General features: G+C 38.5%; 1 protein-coding gene across 2 annotated transcripts in view; it reads left to right on the top strand.

Annotated features, from left to right (window-relative positions):
* LOC127446330 (leptin receptor-like) overlaps positions 1-22,035 on the top strand; it is a 47,425-nt gene that overhangs the window by 11,184 nt on the left and 14,206 nt on the right. For both annotated transcript variants that reach the window (XM_051707155.1, XM_051707154.1), the window contains 9 exons: positions 26-241; positions 6,220-6,346; positions 7,987-8,162; positions 12,160-12,305; positions 12,615-12,753; positions 19,071-19,343; positions 19,773-19,878; positions 19,983-20,203; positions 21,841-21,992. In XM_051707155.1, coding sequence (XP_051563115.1) covers positions 26-241; positions 6,220-6,346; positions 7,987-8,162; positions 12,160-12,305; positions 12,615-12,753; positions 19,071-19,343; positions 19,773-19,878; positions 19,983-20,203; positions 21,841-21,992 — 1,556 coding nt within the window. The remainder of the gene's footprint in view (positions 1-25; positions 242-6,219; positions 6,347-7,986; positions 8,163-12,159; positions 12,306-12,614; positions 12,754-19,070; positions 19,344-19,772; positions 19,879-19,982; positions 20,204-21,840; positions 21,993-22,035) is intronic.

Raw genomic sequence — 22,035 nt, forward strand, 5'->3', positions numbered from 1 at the left:
TCACATTGAGATCCATATATTTCAGGTCTTCCTGCTCTGAGTCCCGCTGAGGGCTGGGGTGGTGTTTATGAGGACCTGGAGTGGAAGACTCAGCTATGCTGTGAGCTGCCCTTAGCTCAGACAGTGGGCAGTGAGCTTACTGCTGTTTCCAGTGGTCTTTCCGAACTCTCACCCACAGAACAGTGTCAACTGCAAAATGCTACAAACCCAGAATCTTCTAGTAAATTGCAAACCCTTTCTGGTAAAACCAATCTTGCTGATAATACAATGATCAAGCCATCAATTCATTTAAAGTTTCAGCTTGCCTGTTTGCTATTTATACATTTTTGGGGTTATCACAATTACCATGTTTACATGCTCTTGAGAAAACATTCGTAACCTCCGTTCCCTGATAGAGGGAACGAGACGTTGTGTCGATGTAGTGACACTAGGGGTCCCTATACGAACTGTGGACTGGCGGTGCGAGACGGGCAGGCTATTGCATGCCTCGTAGCCAGCGCACCTGGCCATCACGTAACCTCCCCCAACGCTCCTGCGAGTGTCGTACGGTCCCCTGCACCTCGGGGACAAGTCGACTGCCCAAGAATGGGGACAGGCTGCCTCAGCCGTGGCCTCTTCTCTTTTTTTCTCCCCAAAAAAGAATGGAAATCTTGTTATTAAGACATTAAGGCCATTAAGTGTCCGCATCAGGGAGGTGTCCCTTCCCAAGGGGAAGACACCGCGTAGACCACACCCTACCCGAAGGGAAGATAATTGTGTGGAAATACTTCACATGGTCTTACCGAGCTTGTTGGCAGTGTTGCACGTGGAGAAATCCCTGTGGTAGGTCCTACCCAGAGGGGAAAAGCTCTACAACACGGCGACCGGTGGCAGAGGGAACTCTGCCCAAGGAAGACGCGGGTTTACCAAGATGGCGGGCAAGTTGCGACATGCGACGGGAGCGCAAGCTGCCTTGGCGGTTGAGGTATGCTACTGTCGCCGTGCTGTCCGTCCAGACCAACACGTGCTTGCCCTGGAGTTTAACTCCAACCCGAGAAAAGAGATGCTCTGAACCGGGGAAAGCTTGCTCTTTTCCCAGTTGACCCGAAGCCCCAGCCAGCTGAGGTGCCTGAGCACCCAGGTCCCTGTGCGCACACAACAAATCCCGAGAGTGAGCTAGGATTAGCCAGTCATCGAGAGAGTTGAGGATGCAGATGCCCACTTCCCTTAGGAAGGGACAGGGACAGACCGAAGGGGAGGACCTTGTACTGGTACGCCCGGCCCTCGAAAGCAAACCGCAGGAAGGGCCTGTGTTGAGGTAAAACCGAGACGTTTAAGTACGCATCCTTCAGGTCTACCGCTGCGAACCAATTTTGATGCCGAATGCTTGCTAAAATGCGTTTCTGCATCCGCATCTTGAACGGGAGTCTGTGCAAGGCCCGGTTCAGTACTCGCAGGTCCAAGATTAGACGCAACCCACCACCTTTCTTCGGAATGAGGAAGTAGGGACTGTAGAACCCCTTCTTCATCTCGGCTGGAGGGACAGGCTCTATTGCATCCTTCCGCAGAAGGGTCGCGATGTCCGCACGCAGGGCAGCGGCGTTCTTACCCTTCACTGAGGTGAAACGGATGCGTTGAACCTGGGCGGATGCCTGGCAAACTGAATCGCATAGCCGAGTCGGATGGTCCTGGTCAGCCATCGCGACGGGTTGGAGAGCGCACGCCATGCCTCCAAACTCCGGGCAAGGGGGACCAAGGGGACAATCGCGTCGGACATACTGGCGTGTGGGGCCTCGCGGCAGGGTGGAGCCTGAGGCGCCACGGTGAGGGGGCTTGAGCCCCGAACTTGTGGCCGTGCTGAGTCTGGGGATGTCGAAGCACTTGCCTGGCTCCAGATACCCACCATAGGACCAGTCAGGGAGGGGGGAGGATGGAAACCGTCACCGTAGTCCATCAAAACAAGGAAATAAAAGATACTCCTCCCGGCTCTACACCAGGGGATGGATTGGTCTGTTTACCACCTCCAATGCCGTGGGTCTCCATGTCCTTGGCGACGAGCAGACAGGGTGCGGGACCTTGATCTGCACCGGGGCAGGATGTGCTGAATAGCCTCCGTCTGCTTCTTAACCACCGAGAACTGCTGGGCAAAGTCCTTGACGGTGTCGCCGAATAGGCCAACCTGGGAGATGGTGGCGTCAAGGAACCGTGCCTTGACAGCCTCCCTCATCTCGACCAGGTTGAGCCAAAGGTGGCGTTCCTGGACCACGAGGGTGGACATCACCTGCCCGAGAGTCTGCGCCATGACCTTTGTCGCCCGGAGAGCGAGATTGGTCACCGAACGCAGCTCCTGCATCAAACCCGGGTCACAACTACCCTCGTGCAGTTCTTTTAGCGCCTTGGCTTGGTGCACTTGCAGGAGAGCCATGGCATGCAGGGAGGAGGCTGTCTGTGCAGCGGCACCGTAGGCCTTAGCCACCAGAGATGACATAATCCTACAGGCCCTGGACGAGAGTCTCGGGCGTTTCCACCAGGTGGCGGCATTCTGCACACACAGGTGCACTGCAACCGCCTTATAAACCTGGGGAATCACCGAGTACCCCCTGGCAGCCCCACCACCGAGGGTAGTGAGAGCGGAGGAGCTGAGAGACTGGGTCCGGGCAGTGAGAGGTGCCCGCCACGATCTCGTAAGCTCCTCATGCGCCTCCGGGAAGAAAGGGACTGGGGTGGGGCACGGCCGTGAGCGGCGCTCTGGCCCCAGGAACCAATTGTCAAGCCACGAGGGTTCAGGGGGGAGTGGAGGGTTCCACTCCAGCCCGATGCTCGCAGCCGCCCTGGCAAGCATGGCCACAAGCTCCGTGTCGGCCTGCGACTGGGTGACCACATCCGAAGGTGGGAGCCCAGCCGAGTCCTTAGCATCAGACTGGACGAGCCCGTTCTCCGATGCTGCGATTGACAGCTCATCCTCTTCGCGAGCCCTAAATGAGACCGCGAACTAAATGAACTAAATGAAGCCGGCGGTCTCATCCCAGAACTCAACCGGGGCGAACGAGCGTACTGGGGAATAGGAGGTCCGTGGGGGGTTACCCGACAGAGCGGCTCCCAGTAGGGTCCCCAGATCGCTCCCAGTGCTAACCGACACGGCCTCATACCCGTAGGTAGAAGGACAGAGGCGGGGAGCCGCTGGGGTGGCCGCAACGTTGCCATGGTCATGTTCTTGCAGTGAGGACATGACCCGTCCACGAACGCTGTCTCCGCGTGGGCAGCGCCCAAGCACGTAAGACAGCGATCATGGCCGTCGGAAGCGGAGAGGTAACGGCCGCAACCAGGAATTATACACAAACGGAAAGCCATCTTTAAAAAGATGCTCTCCGTGAGTGCCACTCTTTTAGAAGGGAAATATACTCTTTTAGAGGAAGAATATAATCTTTAAGTCTGCTGAAGCGCCCAGGGGTGTTCTCTGCACTCCACCGGTGCAAGAGGGGGAGAAGCCGCTGTAATGCGCCGTAAATCCAACAGCTTTTGTAGAGGTGAATGGATCGGCGGAGGAATTCAGCTCGCTGAAATACAACCGCTCAGCTCCGAAGAGAAAATCTGAAAGAGTGGTTGCGAGCCAGCTCCTTTTATACCCGTATGTCCGGGGGAGTGGCATGCAAATTCCACTCGCCAATTCCCATTTGCCTTTTCTCATAGATCAGAGGTGTTTGGGGCTCCCAAGAGTGACCCCTAGTGTCACTACATCGACACAACGTCTAGTGAGTGACAGATAGGGAACGGTTTATTCCAGGGTTTTTGCAAATACCGGGGCTCTGAAACAAACTCCAGTTTCCTTATGCCACTTAAGAGATTAAGAAAAAGTGGGTTTAACACACCTAGGTTTCTCCTCGAGACCGTGGCTTAATGTGGCCATGTAAACCCACAAGCGTCGTTCTGATGGGTGTTTTAAAGAGTGCACATGTGCATAAACAGACCGGATAACAAACGCCATAGGATGGAGCCCAACAACAAACAAGTCAACACAGTGGAAAGAAATAAAAATTTCTCGGAGTACAGTGGGAAAAGCACATTCACTCTAAACTATCAACTGTTCCTCACATTCGCCTTTATGCACTTGTACATTGGGGGAATCCTGGAGTTTTACGTAAAAGGGAAACCCAACTATTGCAGTGCAGTTCCACTGTAGGTCACGATAGAAAGTTCAAGAAACAAAAATAGCAACAACTCTGGAATATTTGGATATACAGCGAAGCAACGGAGAATAAAATAGCGAAGTCTTCCCTTGGATCCCATATTTGTTATTGACACAAGCGTCATGGGGAAATTACTTTGCTGTGGATAAATCTGTTTGTTTACCGAGCCACATGTATATAGGAGTAAAGAGTATGCGTAAACCGTAACACTGCATTCTCGCAATAAGTCGCTTTCTCCCAGTAAGCCGCTTTCTTGTGTCCATGTGAACGTAGTCACTAACACTGACATTTTCCGACTGAAGTAGGATTATATAAGTGCTCTTTAAGCAAAAAAGAACGTATTATGTCAAGAACATTGTCAACATTGCCACATGTACAATTTGGGAGTGACAACCACATTTAAATGGAGTGAATCCCCCAAAATAGTAAGTCACTATAAATTACAAGCTTCTGCAAACAAGAAACATGGCATTCAAGCTGTTCAGTGTTAATTGTTTTTGGCCAAAGTAATATTAGTGACCATACACATATTAGCATCCTGTAATTTTTAGTAAACTGCTAACGACAGAAGCTCTGCTTTTGTGTATTAACTGGCACCGTCCCTTATTTGGGATGTTGTTTTTTTTTTTTTTTTTTTTGTGCTTTTTTTTTTTTTGTGCTTTTTTTTTAATGTTTATTGAACTATAATACCTTTAAATCCTACTTTAATCTTGATAAACCTTATATTGTTTGAAAGCTCTAAGTCTCTATTTTGCCCACTGTTTTGCGATTTGAATGACGTAATTACAGTACCAATACTAAGATTATGCCTGTAGTCCAAGGCATTCATGAATTACCAACCTTTAAGTTTTTAATCAACAAGCAGAGCTTGGATGACATCCAGTGGCCATGTTGGGTACTGCGCCTAAACAAAATGTTATAGCAAACACATTTTCTGGCATATCAAGCTAAAATTTTATGCAGAACTTTGAAAGACTTATAATCCAATAATGATTTTACTTCATAGCATTTTTAGGGTCATCAGAGATATTTTTTGTAAAGAAAAAAAGTTTGGAGCTGTACATTTTCATTAAAATAAACTTAAACTTCTATAAAAAACGTTATCTCACTGATATCAATTATTGCACTTCAACAATAAACCACTAAGTGTCTTCTTTCAAACAAGACCAATATTAGGTCTGTAGTCCAAAGCATTTATGAATTACATCCATTTAAATCTGTGTATGTCAGTTTCTGGTAAATGTCAAAAAGGGGAGTACCAGTTAAGGGGTGCTGCTCTGAAACAGTGTCTCTTAACTATGGCTTGGAAAAAATTAACTGAAAGAGACTGTTAACAAGTTTAAGGCTGTAGAGTGAATGAAGGTGATCACTGTAGATGAGGATTCACTCCTCCAGGAAAGTATGGGGTGCCATTACGCATGTTAATCAATTCTCGTTACTTTGTTCTCTCTACGGTAGGCCTCAGGACAATAATTAATCTCTACCTATAAATTAATGGCATTTAAGTAGAAAATGAGTTTGTGGTCCTACTAAAGTGCAATGTGGCTCTTCAAAAAGACAAAAGGAATCGATGTACAGAGTTAAATGCTCAAAACAATGCAAGTTCTTGCACGAATGTGTGCCACTGTAAACAAGCTTCTCTCATGCACTCATGAACATACAATGGACGTCTAGAATTACTTACTGAACAATTACTTACATTTTGGGTTGTCTCTCACCAAACTGTTTTGCTTCAAAAGACTTGTGTTATAATACACAAATCATATGGACTACTTTTTTGACACTTTCGGGTACTTTTTAAAGTGGGGCACTATCAACTGCCATTTTATTGAAAAGACAGGCCGAGATACTAATTAAAACATCTTTTGTGCTCCTCAAATTATGACAGAATTGGTTTTGTTTGAAATAAAGGATGATGTTTGCATCTTTTACATTATTTGCAGACAATTTAATGAGACTGTGTTTTGACATGAATAATTGGTAGATACAGAGGCTTATAATTGCAATAGGCTTTGAAGAAAGACACTAACAAGACAATGCAATCTGTTTTCAGGAAACTGTTTAGACATCCTGTGCTGGCTTGAAGGTGATCAGGCAAATTTAATTTGTAATGCAAAGAGCCACAGAGCAGCAGTTCCAGTCAGTGACAGTCTGACCACTGTTAGCCCACAACAATTAGTGTGAGTCTCCTCTCTTCATTCACCTCTCCACAGACTACTGATTAAATGGCTGCTCTGCTGCTAGTGTATTGCTGGTCCCATTTAGTCTTAAATGGGATTGGTTGGATGGGATTGGGGTGGTTGATGTCTGATGAATGATGCATAAGGCTACATATACTCTATACCAGGGGTCAGCAACCTTTTTGACATGGAGTGCCATTTTTTATTTTCCTGGTCAATGGCTGTGCCGACAACCCCCACAAAAAAAACATGCAAATGTATGCGATTTTCCCCTTGTGAAAATGTTTCTATTTTGCCTTTTTCTAATTTAATGGTTTATTTTTCATTACAAATGATAAACAGTTTATGTGAAAATTTTCTGCAAAACCCAATAATTATGATATAATCGTGATCCTGCATGTGAATTTTCAGAGCTTTAATGAAAAGAAAACCTGTTCTTTTGTGTTATGAGTTAACAAAGTTAATGTCACAAATTTGCTTATTTGATGACTGATCTCGAAATTGTGTGGAATCTTAAATATTTCTTATATTATGTCACTGTAATCATTTAATCACTAGCATGCAAGCAACAGTGATATTTATTTTTATGACGTTTTTCGCACCTGCATTCCAATCTACATCTTGATGTAGCCTAATCCTTCCTCATGATCATGCAGCGTGTTTTCATCAGATGAATGGGAGGCTAAACAGTATTAAAGTGTGACGAGACTCGCGCTGCGCGTGCAAGCCATTCGCGCATCACAAGCCCATCAACTATTTAGCCCTTTTCAGTTAATTGCACCTGCAAAATCCCAAAACTTTATTTCCAGGTTTAATTTATATTTTGAATATGGGTTTATGTTTCCTCTTTTAATCATTTAATGTAATTTTAAATGTCCATGATTTAAGGAGGGTGTACCTGTATGCTGGGTTGGAAATCTCAAGGATTAATAGTGGTGTTTTTCTTATTGCATTACATGTTGTTCTGAAAGCAAAAAGAAACAAATGAAACACGGAATGTAGGCTGTCATCCGCGCAGTATGACCAAAGCAAAGCGGACGCGTTTACTCGTGCGATTAACAGAAAATGAAGCGCTACCTGCTCATGATGCGCAAATGGCTTGCACTCGCTGCACGAGTCTGTTGGGTATACTGCAGTCTCGTCACATTTTAACATTTTGTTTAGCCTCCCATTCAGCTCATAAAAACACGCTGCGTGATCATGAGGAAGGATTACATCAAGATGTAGATTGGAATGCAGGTGTGGAATTTATATAAATAAAATAGTTTACTCCTCTCTCGCTGTTGCTGGCGTGCCAGTGATTACCCCTCTGCGTTCCAATGCTGGCACGTGTGCCATAGGTTGCCAACCCCTGCTCTATACTGTTAATGGTTCCCATTTCTTTCATCATTTTCTATGCCTCTAGTCTCTGTCCCTTTCTTATTCATATAACAATGTCTACTGTTGGAAACCTCTTCTGTATTTACAGATTCTGGCTTTTGAGATTTTTTCCCCTGAGATAAGACTGTATCGATCCCACACTTAGGACAACATATTATTATTTTTTTATTTATGCACTATATACAGTCCCTATTAGTCATATGGGTACAAACAAATGTCAAATTAAACTACTAAAATAAACTACTTTTTTCTCATTGCAGTTTAAAGATGGGCTTAAATGAAACAAATCATGCTGCTAAGTGTGCAGGGGAAGATACTGCCACGTGCTCCATTTCTCTTCATGGCAATGATGAAACTGTGTCGCTGTTCATCAGCATATCTGTCAATGGGACATCTGCACTGTCTCCAAAGATGCTAATTAACACATATCATCTACGTAAGTCTATCTATCTATCTATCTATCTTATCATTCTGCCAGTCTGTCTGTCTGTCTGTCCGTAATATTCTTGTTAATATCATAAGTGAATTTTTAAACATTTCTGGTAATGCTCTCATTTCCACCATGTACTTGAAGAGATATCATTCCTGTAAATGTTTACTTTTAGGACTGTAAAGTTAGCAGAATATTATTTCCTTTTTGCAATATGTACTGCAGACTCTGGGATTTGACTTTCCTCCATATTGATATTCATCATGGTCCCAAAATTCAAACCTCTGTTGTATTTTTCCTTTCTTGAAGAACATTGCTCAATTTCAATATCAGCAAGCGTGACAGATGTTTTATAATGCTGTGTTTGTTATGTGGAACTGTGGGCTGATAGATACACATTTCACTCTGCACTGGTTTTCCACTCAGGCTGTGGATTATAGTGAAATTTCACTGATGTGTAGTTACATGGCTTGTTAGAGGTAGAAACCTCATCAAAACAGCATGCTGATAGATTTAAACCAAAAAAAGTTTTTAAAGGAATGGACCTTATTTACAGCAGCGGCATCTTTAATTTTTGACGAGAATGACAACAAGGCTGTGAGGGATATGCTTACAAGGCCCTATTTTAAAAGTGCCAGTGCTAAGCGCAGCGCAGCGCAGTGCCATAAGTCATACACACAAAGTCAATGGGCATGGCCAGGAAGTTTTGGTATTTTCATGCAAGCATGCGAAAGTCTAGGCGCAAGTGAGTTTGGCAAAGTTACGCATGCAAAGTGTTGATGGGTTGGGTCAAGAGCAATTTAATTCTGAGGTTCTTCACCACCGTCTGGGTCAAATTATAAAGTCCATTCCCTGTCAAGCACCAACAATATAAACAAAGACAGCACATTTATAAGTAGTTGATAGTGCAAATGAACTGTATGCAATGAATTAGAAGATTAGAAATATGGACTCACGTTCCTTTGTGCATTAACTGCGTACTTGTTGAATATCAGGCTTCTGTGACAGTGACATGCTCCATTTATACGCATGGGAAATGTGGTTCTTGTCAGGATTTGAATTTATGCTCCATTAAATTATAGAGAATTAAGTATTATTAATAATTTTCATCTGCTGACACACAAATCATGGCTAGTATCAACAGTGAGTGTATCAGAACGCACTTCACTTCTACCAGTAGATTCTGATTTAGAAAATGTTATTTTTAAACACGAAAAAATTTAACCGACATTATTTCTACATTTAAATTACACTTCAAACTAAACGAAAATATAATTAAAATAACAAAGTGGTCAAAAAATCATACCAAATCCAAACATTTTACACTCTCCAACTTCTTCCACTGACCCCTTTTGCAGTGAATTAAAATTCACTCTTAAGACAACAGGTGGAATCATACCAACACAAAATAGATCATAAATACAATTGTAAATATAAACATAATAATAATAATAATAATAATAATAATAATAATAATAATAATAATATTTAAAAAATAAACCATGACCTAAAGATAGTTTAACACAAATCTCAAAAATATTTTTTTCATTAAACAAACAGTGACAACAGTGATCATCATGGACATAATTTGCCATGAGAGAAATGAGATTTGATGTTTGTATTTTCAGAGTTTGGACATGGACTTTATTACAACCTGCTGGTGGAATCTCCAAACTGCAAAGGCAGGAACTAAGTTTAGAATTTGCACTGCAAACAGACCTGCTTTTGAACGTCTTAGCACAATGACCTATTACTATTACTAGGAAAATAGCAAAATACGCTTTGCACCACTTCATTTACATACAATACACCCCCAGTTTGCGCACATACACCCACTTGCACTTTGCCCTGGAACGAAAATTATGCTTAGAATTAGCGCTCTCTTGAAAATTGGATAGGACGTAGCGCACGGTCTTAGTGCTTTGTGCTGCGCTTTGCTCACTCACAAAAATAGAGCACACAGTCTCTTTAATGGTTGGTGCTGTTGTTTAAAGTGTTTTTTGGTTCGTTCCGCTAAAGAAACATTAAAAAAAAAAAAAATTCAGTTGACGAAAAACTCCAGAAAACATGAGTAATTGAAAATTAGATGTGATCTAGGAGCTGTATACAGCATACTGTATATACACTGAAGAGACTGTAAATCCCTCACAGCCTCGATTTCATTCACATCGAAAATCAAATATGGTGCTACTGTGAAATGGGTCTATAGTTCACCCAGAAATGATAATTCTCTCATCATTTACTCACCCTCCTGCCATCTCAAACATGTATGACTTTCTGCAGAACATAAACAAAGATTTTTTTTTTGGAGGATGTATGAGGTGTTTTGGTCCATGCAATGCAAGTCCAAAACTTTCAAGCTCTGTAAAGGACATAAAGGCAGCATAGAAGCAATCCATATGATTTGAGGTGTTTAACCCATGTCTTCTGAAGTGATGCATCACTTTTGGGCACTTGCATGTTCAAGCGAGAACTTTCAGTTGTATCATGTGCGTGTCAGTCCTCATGTGAACTTTCAATCGTGCATGCATGAAACGCGAGGATGCATGAACGAGAAGTGAAGCCCTTTAATGAATAAGGACTGAAATTTTGCTTTGTTTCTCACCCAAAGCAATAGTATCACTTTAAAAGACATGGATTAAACTACTAAAGTCATATGGATTACTTTTATGCTGCCTTTATCATCTTTTTGGAGCTTGAAAGGTTTAGACCCCATTGCCTTACATTGTATGGACAAAAACACCTCATACATCTTTAAAGAAAAATCTTTGATTGTTGTTTTTTTTTTTTTTTTTTAAGTACATGGAATGCTTTCTGGAAAAGAAGAAATGAGTTGATCATTAAATGAATAAAAAGTCCAGTCAATGTAGGCTTTTTGTATTAATTGCAGAGACAGCAGTCATTTACTCAGAGCTGATAATGTGTTAGTGTGTTTGAGTAATGCCTGTTAATAAGGACTGCCTCAGTTGATTGGTATTAATGGTATTGCTATTACTGAAATAAAGCAAATTGCTTTGCCTTTGTTGCCATTTTGCTCTAGGGAGATTTAAATAATCTATATGGCACAAAAAATACCTTAAATGTAGATAACAGATACATTTAAGAACTAAAATGTACATTACAAAAAGGCACCTTACTAGCATTGTTTTATCTTGGAATGTTTTTTTTGTGTGAAGTGTGTAATTTTTTCAGTGCTAAAATACTTCCTCTTGTCCCAGCTTAAAATGCAGAGACAACTGTATGTAGTTTGATTTCCTCAAAAAGTGTAAACACACTCTTTGGTGCTATCAATTCTTTTAGCCCTCCGTCATAAACAAGCTTAAAAAATTCTAACAGACATTCAGTGCACCCACTTGATTCTCTTTTAATTGATTTATTAATTGATAATTTTTTATTTTTTTTCTCAGTTGTCACACAGTGATTATTTGCTTGTGAAACTAATGGATTTAATATTGCATTATATAGACTGACCAACCAACTGACTAAATTAAAAGGGCACTTTTTCCCTGAACTTCGAAACTGCGATAGCTTATATTGAACCATAAAAGCTATATGTTTTTATTAAAGAATCATTATAATTTTTATATAGCTTATTCTTACATAATAATTATTTTTACCATAATACTATAGACTAATACATGGTAAAGTGGTGGTGACCTACCATATCGACAATAACATTAATGGTATTACAGTATCTTAATGGCTTGTCTGAAGATCATAGAACATGTATTGGTTAGTTTTGGGAGTTGTTTGAGATGTGCAGTTTCATTAACTTTTCTGTGTTGTATAAGCACGGTCTGCAGCTAATAAGTACTGTATATGATTAATCAGTATCGTTGATTGTTAATGGTTGAGACGAATGCATTGAATGTCATTTTCAGTGATTTGTTTATTTTTAATTGTTAATAATTATTCCTAGCATCATTACCATATTGTATGTGGCTGGTTTAAGAAGCCCAATTGATAATGGTTTAAGATTTTGTGATTTACTGTCTTTTCACAGGAAAACCAGATTCGCCAGTCAATCTGTATTACAATGTAACAACTGAGGGTGAAGTGATATTAAGATGGAATGATACACAAACTGAAAGTGACACAATCAGCTATGAGGTCCGATACTCATCCAACTCTTCACTTCATCACTGGGAGGTAATCAACCTAATTTGTTTGGTGTGACAGTGTGAATGTGATTCTCAAGTGTTGTAATTACACTTGTGAGGCCTACACAGAAATATAATTCCGCAGAAAACTCACAACCTCATTGTTTTTTCATAATACCTAATAGATTTACTTTTAAACATATGAAACCTTATTTTACATGTAAAGTGTTATCAACACATTGTACCACAGATTTCCCCCAATAGCACAAGTTTTTATACTAGATAGCGTCTAGGCTGACAAAGTGAATTATCCAACACATTAAATGAAATTAATTTGTGTGAACTATGGCCCTTTTAGGTGGTGAAAGTCACAGGTCGTTCATGGGTGCCTCTGAATGAGCTCAGTTCTGGGATCAGATACATGGTTCAAGTGCGCTGCCAAAACCAATTTAACCACTGGAGTAAATGGAGCCAAACTTTCTCTTTCATACTGGATGGTAAGGATTCTGTATTGTAGAAGAATTTTACCTCTACACTGTAAATCATTTCCGTAATTTAACGGTAAAAGACTGTAAAAATGCTACTGTAAAAAAACATAAATTGGTTAACAAGTAGTTACCGTAAAATATACATTTAACATCAGGGAACATTAAAATTTTTAATATACTTAAAAGGACAATACATGTAGTTTTATGGTAAAATGTCGTAAAAAAATAAGTTATATTTAGATGTAAAAAGTATGATTTTCCCATATAATTAACAGTTACAATTTTTAATATGTTTAACAAGAGAGAACATGTACTTTTTACGGTAAATTATTGTGAAGATTACGGTAAAAAAACAGTAATCGGGCATTCCCAGAATTCCCTGCGTGACCCATTACATTTCATTATATTTTATGGGAATAGTTATGTTTCTTCTTATTTTTAATATCAGTACTTTGGGGTGTTCTGTGTTATATTTGATGTAGTTTAGTTAATGTTTATTGCATAATTTTAATTGCACATGTGTTACCCTGATGGCGTTAATTGTTTGCGTGAGTGACTACATGTTTATTGGTCATTGCTCCTGGAAGGGCCACTATTGATGAATTTCATGTCATCATGTGCCCTTCTGTAATTACTACAGTGATTAACAATACCTTATAAAGTGAAAAGCAGATTTTTACAGTTTCAGAAGGTTAATATATTAAGTTTATAATTTCATAATATAAATAACGGCACTGCAAAATATACTTTAAAAACAACAGTTTAAAAATTTAACATTTACAGGTTGTTCTGTAAAGTTAAAATTTTTACTGTATTTTTTACATAATTATTCTGGCAACCACAGCTGCAGGTTTTTTTTTTTTTTTACTGTGCACCCTGTAAGCTTTAAAGGAATGGTTCACACAAAAATTTATAATTCTGTCATAATTTACTCACCCTTATGTCATCCAGACTTGTATGATTTTTTTTCTTCTACAGAACTCAAAAGGAGATGTTTTAATGACTATCGTGGTCCATCTTTTCAATATTATGGCACTTTCAATATAATGCCTCACTTTAAAGCTTAAAATATTAAAAAAGTATCATAAAAGTAGTCCATGCGGCTTGTGCATCATATTCCAAGTCTTTTGAAGACATATGATAGGTTTAGGTGAGAATCAACCCAAATGTAAGTAATTTTTCAGTGAAAACCTTGACATCTGTTACACATTCATGAGCACTATGAGAGAAGCTTGTTTACAGTTGCTCTAGTATTTACATGTACTTGTATGCCTTCAGAAGAATTGGAATATGACACACAAGTCGCATTAACTACTTTTATGATCATTTTGCGCCATCAACTGCAATCATTTGCCACTGTATTGAAAAGACGGATCAAATATTTATTGAAATATCATAAAAAAGAAAGTCATACAGATTGTGATGTTTGTGAGTAAATTATGATTTTTTTATTTTTGGGTGAACTGTTCCTTTAAATACTACTTGCCTTCCTGCTCTGATTGCATGTGTTTGAGCTATGTGAATGAACAGAGTTCTTTAAATTCTGTATTAAATTTAAATTGAATTAAAAAAAATTCTGTATTAAAGTCAATTTTGTAAAAGGGAATTATGACCTACCCCCATTTGAATGACTAATTTGGGAAAGGAAAATATTAGAAAATGAGTTAATATATGCAAATGCTGACATTTGTGGAAAGGTACTTAAAATGGTTCAGCCTGATCTGCTCATCCATTTACTTCCCATCACCTGTTCTCAAGAATAGAGAGTACAGGTCAACTAATTTACCCTAACATCATTCAGAATGTTTAGAACCTGAAAGCATGCATCTGGCTTTTGGTGTACGTCAATGCAAGTGAGTGCTTTTGATTTTACAGTTGTATTCAGGTTGTTTTGCTATGCATTCACTTTAAAAGCATATGTTTAATAATACATGCACATCTACTCACTGCTTATCTGTATGTGGACAGTACTTTGACTCTGTGCACATATCTTTGAAAATCTCTTTAATTCACCCCCGAGCTTTTCGGTATTAATTGGTATGATAAACAGTCAGTTTTTATTATGTTGTACTGAAGCATTTATATGTAATTTCCTAGTAAGCTGAGGTCAGATATTGTGTTTGGTTGAAAATATTTGCATACTTGTTACTCTTGAACCAGATGTACATTGCAAAGTAGGGTTTGTGCAGTTACATGAACCCACTTATATGAACCCAACATTGGTGCTGTTTTACTAATAGCCCAAAGAAAGGGCACTAATTTGTTTGTGCACATCTTGAGCATGTTGCAGGTAATTTACAAAGAGTTATTCTGCAAACATTTCCACATGTGCAAATTGGTTGTACACACACAAATTTGAAGGAAGCTTTTGCGTGTGGTCATTGTACCAAATTTTAGCCATGCTGCTCACTTACGGTTCTCAAAAAGTACCATTTTATTTGATTTGTTTATTTGATTTGATATAATCTAGGCCTTTATGGATATATACAGGTGCATCTCAATAAATTAGAATGTCGTGGAAAAGTTCATTTATTTCAGTAATTCAACTCAAATTGTGAAACTCGTGTATTAAATAAATTCAATGCACACAGACTGAAGTAGTTTAAGTCTTTGGTTCTTTTAATTGTGATGATTTTGGCTCACATTTAACAAAAACCCACCAATTCACTATCTCAAAAAATTAGAATATGGTGACATGCCAATCAGCTAATCAGCTCAAAACACCTGCAAAGGTTTCCTGAGCCTTCGAAATGGTCTCTCAGTTTGGTTCACTAGGCTACACAATCATGGGGAAGACTGCTGATCTGACAGTTGTCCAGAAGACAATCATTGACACCCTTCACAAGGAGGGTAAGCCACAAACATTCATTGCCAAAGAAGCTGGCTGTTCACAGAGTGCTGTATCCAAGCATGTTAACAGAAAGTTGAGTGGAAGGAAAAAGTGTGGAAGAAAAAGATGCACAACCAACCGAGAGAACCGCAGCCTTATGATTGTCAAGCAAAATCGATTCAAGAATTTGGGTGAACTTCACAAGGAATGGACTGAGGCTGGGGTCAAGGCATCAAGAGCCACCACACACAGACATGTCAAGGAATTTGGCTACAGTTGTCGTATTCCTCTTGTTAAGCCACTCCTGAACCAAAGACAACGTCAGAGGCGTCTTACCTGGGCTAAGGAGAAGAAGAACTGGACTGTTGCCCAGTGTTCCAAAGTCCTCTTTTCAGATGAGAGCAAGTTTTGTATTTCATTTGGAAACCAAGGTCCTAGAGTCTGGAGGAAGGGTGGAGAAGCTCATAGCCCAAGTTGCTTGAAGTCCAGTGTTAAGTTTCCACAGTCTGTGATGATTTGGGGTGCAATGTCATCTGCTGGTGTTGGTCCATTGTGTTTTTTGAAAACCAAAGTCACTGCACCCGTTTACCAAGAAATTTTGGAGCACTTCAGGCTTCCTTCTGCTGACCAGCTTTTTAAAGATGCTGATTTCATTTTCCAGCAGGATTTGGCACCTGCCCACACTGCCAAAAGCACCAAAAGTTGGTTAAATGATCATGGTCTTGGTGTGCTTGACTGGCCAGCAAACTCACCAGACCAGAACCCCATAGAGAATCTATGGGGTATTGTCAAGAGGAAAATGAGAAACAAGAGACTAAAAAATGCAGATGAGCTGAAGGCCACTGTCAAAGAAACCTGGGCTTCCATACCACCTCAGCAGTGCCACAAACTGATCACCTCCATGCCACGCCAAATTGAGGCAGTAATTAAAGCAAAATGAGTCCCTACCAAGTATTGAGTACATATACAGTAAATTAACATACTTTCCAGAAGGCCAACAATTCACTAAAAATGTTTTTTTTATTGGTCTTATGATGTATTCTAATTTTTTGAGATAGTGAATTGGTGGGTTTTTGTTAAATGTGAGCCAAAATCATCACAATTAAAAGAACCAAAGACTTAAACTACTTCAGTCTGTGTGCACTGAATTTATTTAATACACGAGTTTCACAATTTGAGTTGAATTACTGAAATAAATGAACTTTTCCACGACATTCTAATTTATTGAGATGCACCTGTATATACACACTGTATTTTGACATTCTGGAATATTTTTAGCCATTGAGGTTTATAAGTTGCCAATGTATAAGAAATGAGATTGGTGCATTAACAGACAGACATTTTAAAACCAATGCAAATTTTTTTTTTTTACTTTCATATTATGGTATTTTGGGTATTTTGTGATGTTTTACAAATGGTTTAATGTCTATTCCGTGTTCAGTAACACATTGATTATGATGGTATGTCATGAATTTCAAATGCACAAAGTCAAAAATGCTGTACTATTTGCACGTTTAAGTCATTGCATCATGTATTTTCAGAAAATAAATCTTAATTTTAAATTTAATTGCCTTATGTCCAAAATCCCTTGTTAACAGAGTCATTACATTAGCTATAGTAGACATGCAACAAATAGTTAATCTATTAATCTGTAGTTAATTATACATTTAAAGGTTTATTAAAAGTGTAAATGTATAGACTACTGTCATTTATTTGTGAAAGGACACAAAGTGGCATCTAAGCAGCTTTCATGCTTCTGAAGTTTAAGCTTACGTTCTCAGATGCACGCGCGCACACACACCTTACACTGATTTAGCAATATGAACTGATAAGCATTTTGGAATCTTCTAATCTCTCTCTCTCTCTGTGTCACACACACACACATACACACACACATGTTGGTGCTGCTATCCTTATGAAGACCCACCACAGACATAATGATTTTTATACTGTACAAACTACAGAGTCAATCCCCTAACCCTAAACCTAACCCTCACAAAAATGATGGGGACACTAGAAATGTCCTCATAAACCACATTTATAGCATAATACCCTTGCAATTGCCAGTTTGTAACCTAAAAAAAAGTCCTCGTAAACCACTTAAACCTGCCCACACACACACACACACACACACACACACACACACACACACACACACACACACACTCGCATTACAATAAACTGACCTCACTGCTCCAAGGGAAAAATAAGTAACTCTAAAAACTGATTTAAAGTAGTGGTTGCTGAGTATTGGTTTTTCAATTGTTGATGCTGATGCAAATATCTAGAATACAGGGTGGCCAATGGACGATAGACAGTACGTGTCAAATGAGACCTACATAAAATTTCTTGAGAACACTTACAATAAGGTTCTAGTGATTAACATTAGTTAATGTTAGGTATCGTGAACTAACAATAAACAAAGATTTTTTACAACATTTATTAATCATGGTTAATGTTAATTTATCACAGTTTATTGTTCATGTTAATTAATAATGCAAATAGTGAATGCTCAGTGTTAGTTCATAATAACTATTGTATTAAATAATGTTAATGATTACAATCTTATTGTGAAGTCTTACCAAATGCTCAAATTATATGAACACTTAGAAAACATTTACTCAAAATTCACTAAAAACTCAAAACAGAAAATATTAATCCTCCATTGACAAAGCTGTTGTTAGATTTTTGTACTGACATAAGACTTCTGTTTGGCCAAATGGGTAAGGTTTTCAACCATTGTCAAAATTGCAAGATTGGCCGATATATCAGTCTGTCATTAAAATGAAAGCGGTTGTTCACCCTAATATGAAAATTCTCTAATCATTTACCCACCCTCATGCCTTCCTAGATGTGTATGACTTTCTTTCTTCTGCAGAACACAAACAAAGATTTTTAGATGAATAGTTCAGCTCTATAGGTTCATACAATGCAAATATCACATAAAGGCAGCATAAAAATAATCTATATGACTCCAGTGGTTAAATCCATATATTCAGAAGTGATATGAAAGATGTGGTTGAGAAACAGATCAATATTTAAGTCCTTTTTTTACAATGAATCTCCACTCACACTTTCACTTTCAGATTGTGAAAGTGGAGATTTATAGTAAAAAAGGATTGAAATATTGATCTCTTTATCACCAAGAGTGATTGCATCGCTTCAGAAGACATATATTAAACCACTGGAGTCGTATGGATTACTTTTATGTTGCCATTGTGATTTTTGGAGCTTCAAAGTTCTGGTCACCATTCACTTCCATTGAAAGGACCCACAGAGTTAAAATATTCTTCTAAAAATCTTAATTTGTGTTCTGCAGAAGAAAAAAGTCATACACATCTGGGATGGCATGAAAGTGAGAAAATGATTAGAGAATTTTCATTTTTGGGTAAACTATCCCTTGATGTCTTGCTACATGCAGATATTTATTTGTCTGAAATCTGAAATACTGCACTCAGTTTTACAATATTTCTTTGTCTTTCTCTTCTTCTCAAAGTTAGCTACATACCTGCTGAGGTTTTTACCACACCTGGGTCAGAAGTAACTGTTTACGCCGTCTTCCACAACCGCAGCTGGAGTGCCAGAAATGCTGTGTGGATGCTGAATGGCCAGGTGGAGATTCCGGAAAGCCAGTACAAGGTCATCAATGAGCAGGTTAGCGCAGTCACACTGAAGGCGGACCAGCCAGGGTTTCATACTTTGATGTGCTGCTACTCGTTAGGAGAGGGGATCAAAGGCAGCATTGCCTATGCCAAAATTTACACAGAAGGTAAGGCATGGATTTTAGAGGACATCTCCTACCATACAGTTAAAGGTGCACTCATGGCGTGAATGAAGCATAACGAAAAAGCTAAAGTTTTCAATTACCATTTGGCCATCTTGAGGCAACCCGTACTATGTAAATTAAATCAGCTGTATTAGGCTACTTATATGACTCACTCTTCATCTCGTGTTAGTGTACATGATTAAAAATGTTTTTTGTTTGTTTTTGTTTTCAAAAGTACTAGTCATTTCTTTGTGTGTTAAAGGTTTGAATGAAAAAACAATTACTGAGTTCACCTTTAATAAAATGTTGCTGCTTGTTTTAAAAGCTGACAGAAAATTTGCACCAAACAACATTTGCACAAATCTCATTAGTCTTGGTGCCTATGATTTCAAAGGAAACTGTGAAAAGTTTTATGTGTCTTTTTGTTTCCAGGGATGTTTAATGCAAATATTACTTGCCAGAGCAGGAATTCAAAGGTCGACACCATGACTTGTGAATGGAATAAGAGTCCTTGGGCAATGGTCAGATTCCTTTACAGGTATGCACACTTTCATTCTCCATCATTTTGCCATTCCAGACATATAGTTTGTTCTACAGGCAACATTGTTAAGATTCTACTTTATTTATTTTTGTTATTGGTAGACAATATAAATCAATGTGTGAGGATATAGCAAATATGGAGTACACTGAAGATGGTGAAGAGTCCATGTCTTTGATAAAGGAAGGTGTTGGACCAGGAGACCACAGAGAGTGCACTTTAAACAACCTTAGCCTGTTCTTATGCTACAAAATGTGGGTGGAGGTGGAAGGTGGGCGTGGAAAAGTGAGGTCATTTTCTGTCTATGTTGTACCCTATGACTATGGTGAGTTCCAAGATTTTCCCATCAGTATTCTGTTGAATTTTGATCACATACCTTGTCGTTTTATTCACCTTGCAAGCAAATTCTTTATTTAGTTTTTATTTCTGTTTTATTTTCAGTTTGTCCTTTCAAGTTAGTTTCATTTTTGTTACTTTATACTCTATTAAATTTTTTCAGTGTTTTCTTGTTTTTTTTTTTTAGTTTAAGTTTTTTGTACAGTATATTTAGTTTTTATTTTAATTTTATTATTTTAGTGGGTGCTAAACTTAATGTGTAAACTAATATCATCTAAATATGTTTAATGCTGTTAAATTCCTCAGGGTCATCTAGTGTTATTGCTATCTAGTGGCATTTTCATGTTTAATGAAGCCGGGTTTAACAGGTTTCAGATTTGGTAATACACTGTATCAAAGGTTAATTTAAAAACAAAAAATGTGGATCACTAAATTAAATGTGTATTATTTTTTATTTGTATTTATTTTTTGTTAGGTTTGAAGCCATGAAAATGAATTTTAATTTAGTTTTAGTTATTCCAATGATGTATTTTTTTTATTAATATTTCAGTTAACCCTTAAACGCTTATCTCTGGTCCTAAGAGACCCGGGACCTCATTCCACTTCCTGTACCTCATCCATTTTTTTTTTAGTTGTGCACACCTCTTTTTTTATTCAATCTATCTCTTATAAATAGTGACACACAAAAAATGCCAAAATTGCAAAAAAAAAAGTTTTTATAATGGTTTAAGTACCAAAAGTGTATAGAGTATCTAGAGACCCGAGGTATGTAAGAGTGTCAGGGTTTTTTTTTTTTTTTGCACTTCCATAAATTATATTTTTTATAATGATTTCATATCTATTTAAGTTTTTCTTTGTGTATTACAAGAGAAATGAGTACTATATTCATACAAATAAATACTACATCACGTTGATTTTCTGTGCAACAATAAACTATGAATTATCAGTATTTTATATGTTATATACATGTTATTTCTTACTCAAGGTGGCACTAACTTGATTTACATTTGACATAGCTATTTGATAAAGAAACAACATCGATGTAAATTATAGCATGTACAACACATGAAAAGTATGATATGACTATTGTCATTTGGGTGTACTACTGAAATAATGTAAGCTGTGCACCTATTTAGACTCAATAAGTGCCTGACAAAATATACATAAGCTACACATAAGTTACACGTACATTACACATGTGTAGATTGTGTTATGTGTAGCTCAATTTGTGTAAGGCAGCCAGTTGCATCTCATTAAATGTCAGTGTGAAAATAATGAATCCTGTTCTTTATTTGTCCTGATTTGTTGCATTATCTCTTTAATTTATGAAAAATAAAACATCAAAATATATAAAAATATATTATATTTTATTGTTTTCTAATTGTCTTGAAAATATTTTTTTTTACAATTTTACACTATCTGGGCATTTTGTATATCCATTTTTTATAACTGTAAGTGCCAGGTCTCTAAAGACCTGAAAATTTAATAGTGTTTGGGAAAATGACCATGCATTTAAGGGTTAACGGATATGTTTTCATTAAGTTTTAGTTTTAGTTTGTGTTAATTATAATAACACCATTGAAAAGTATAGCAAAGTTAAATGAAATTCCCTCTGTGTTGTTTCAGTGAAACCATCTCCTCCCTCAGACTTGGAAGCAATCACTTTACCCAATAAAACTCTAAGTGTATGGTGGAAACGCCCCTCTTTACCAGTCTATGACATGCAGTATGAGCTGCGCTTCGTGGCTTTGCGTGGGAAGGCTGAAATGCAATGGGAGGTAGGAAGAAGTTTGTGAAAGCTTGGGTCTCAAGTGGCAAATT

The sequence above is a fragment of the Myxocyprinus asiaticus genome, chromosome 9 (genome assembly GCF_019703515.2).
Source record: "Myxocyprinus asiaticus isolate MX2 ecotype Aquarium Trade chromosome 9, UBuf_Myxa_2, whole genome shotgun sequence".
Taxonomy (NCBI): domain Eukaryota; kingdom Metazoa; phylum Chordata; class Actinopteri; order Cypriniformes; family Catostomidae; genus Myxocyprinus; species Myxocyprinus asiaticus.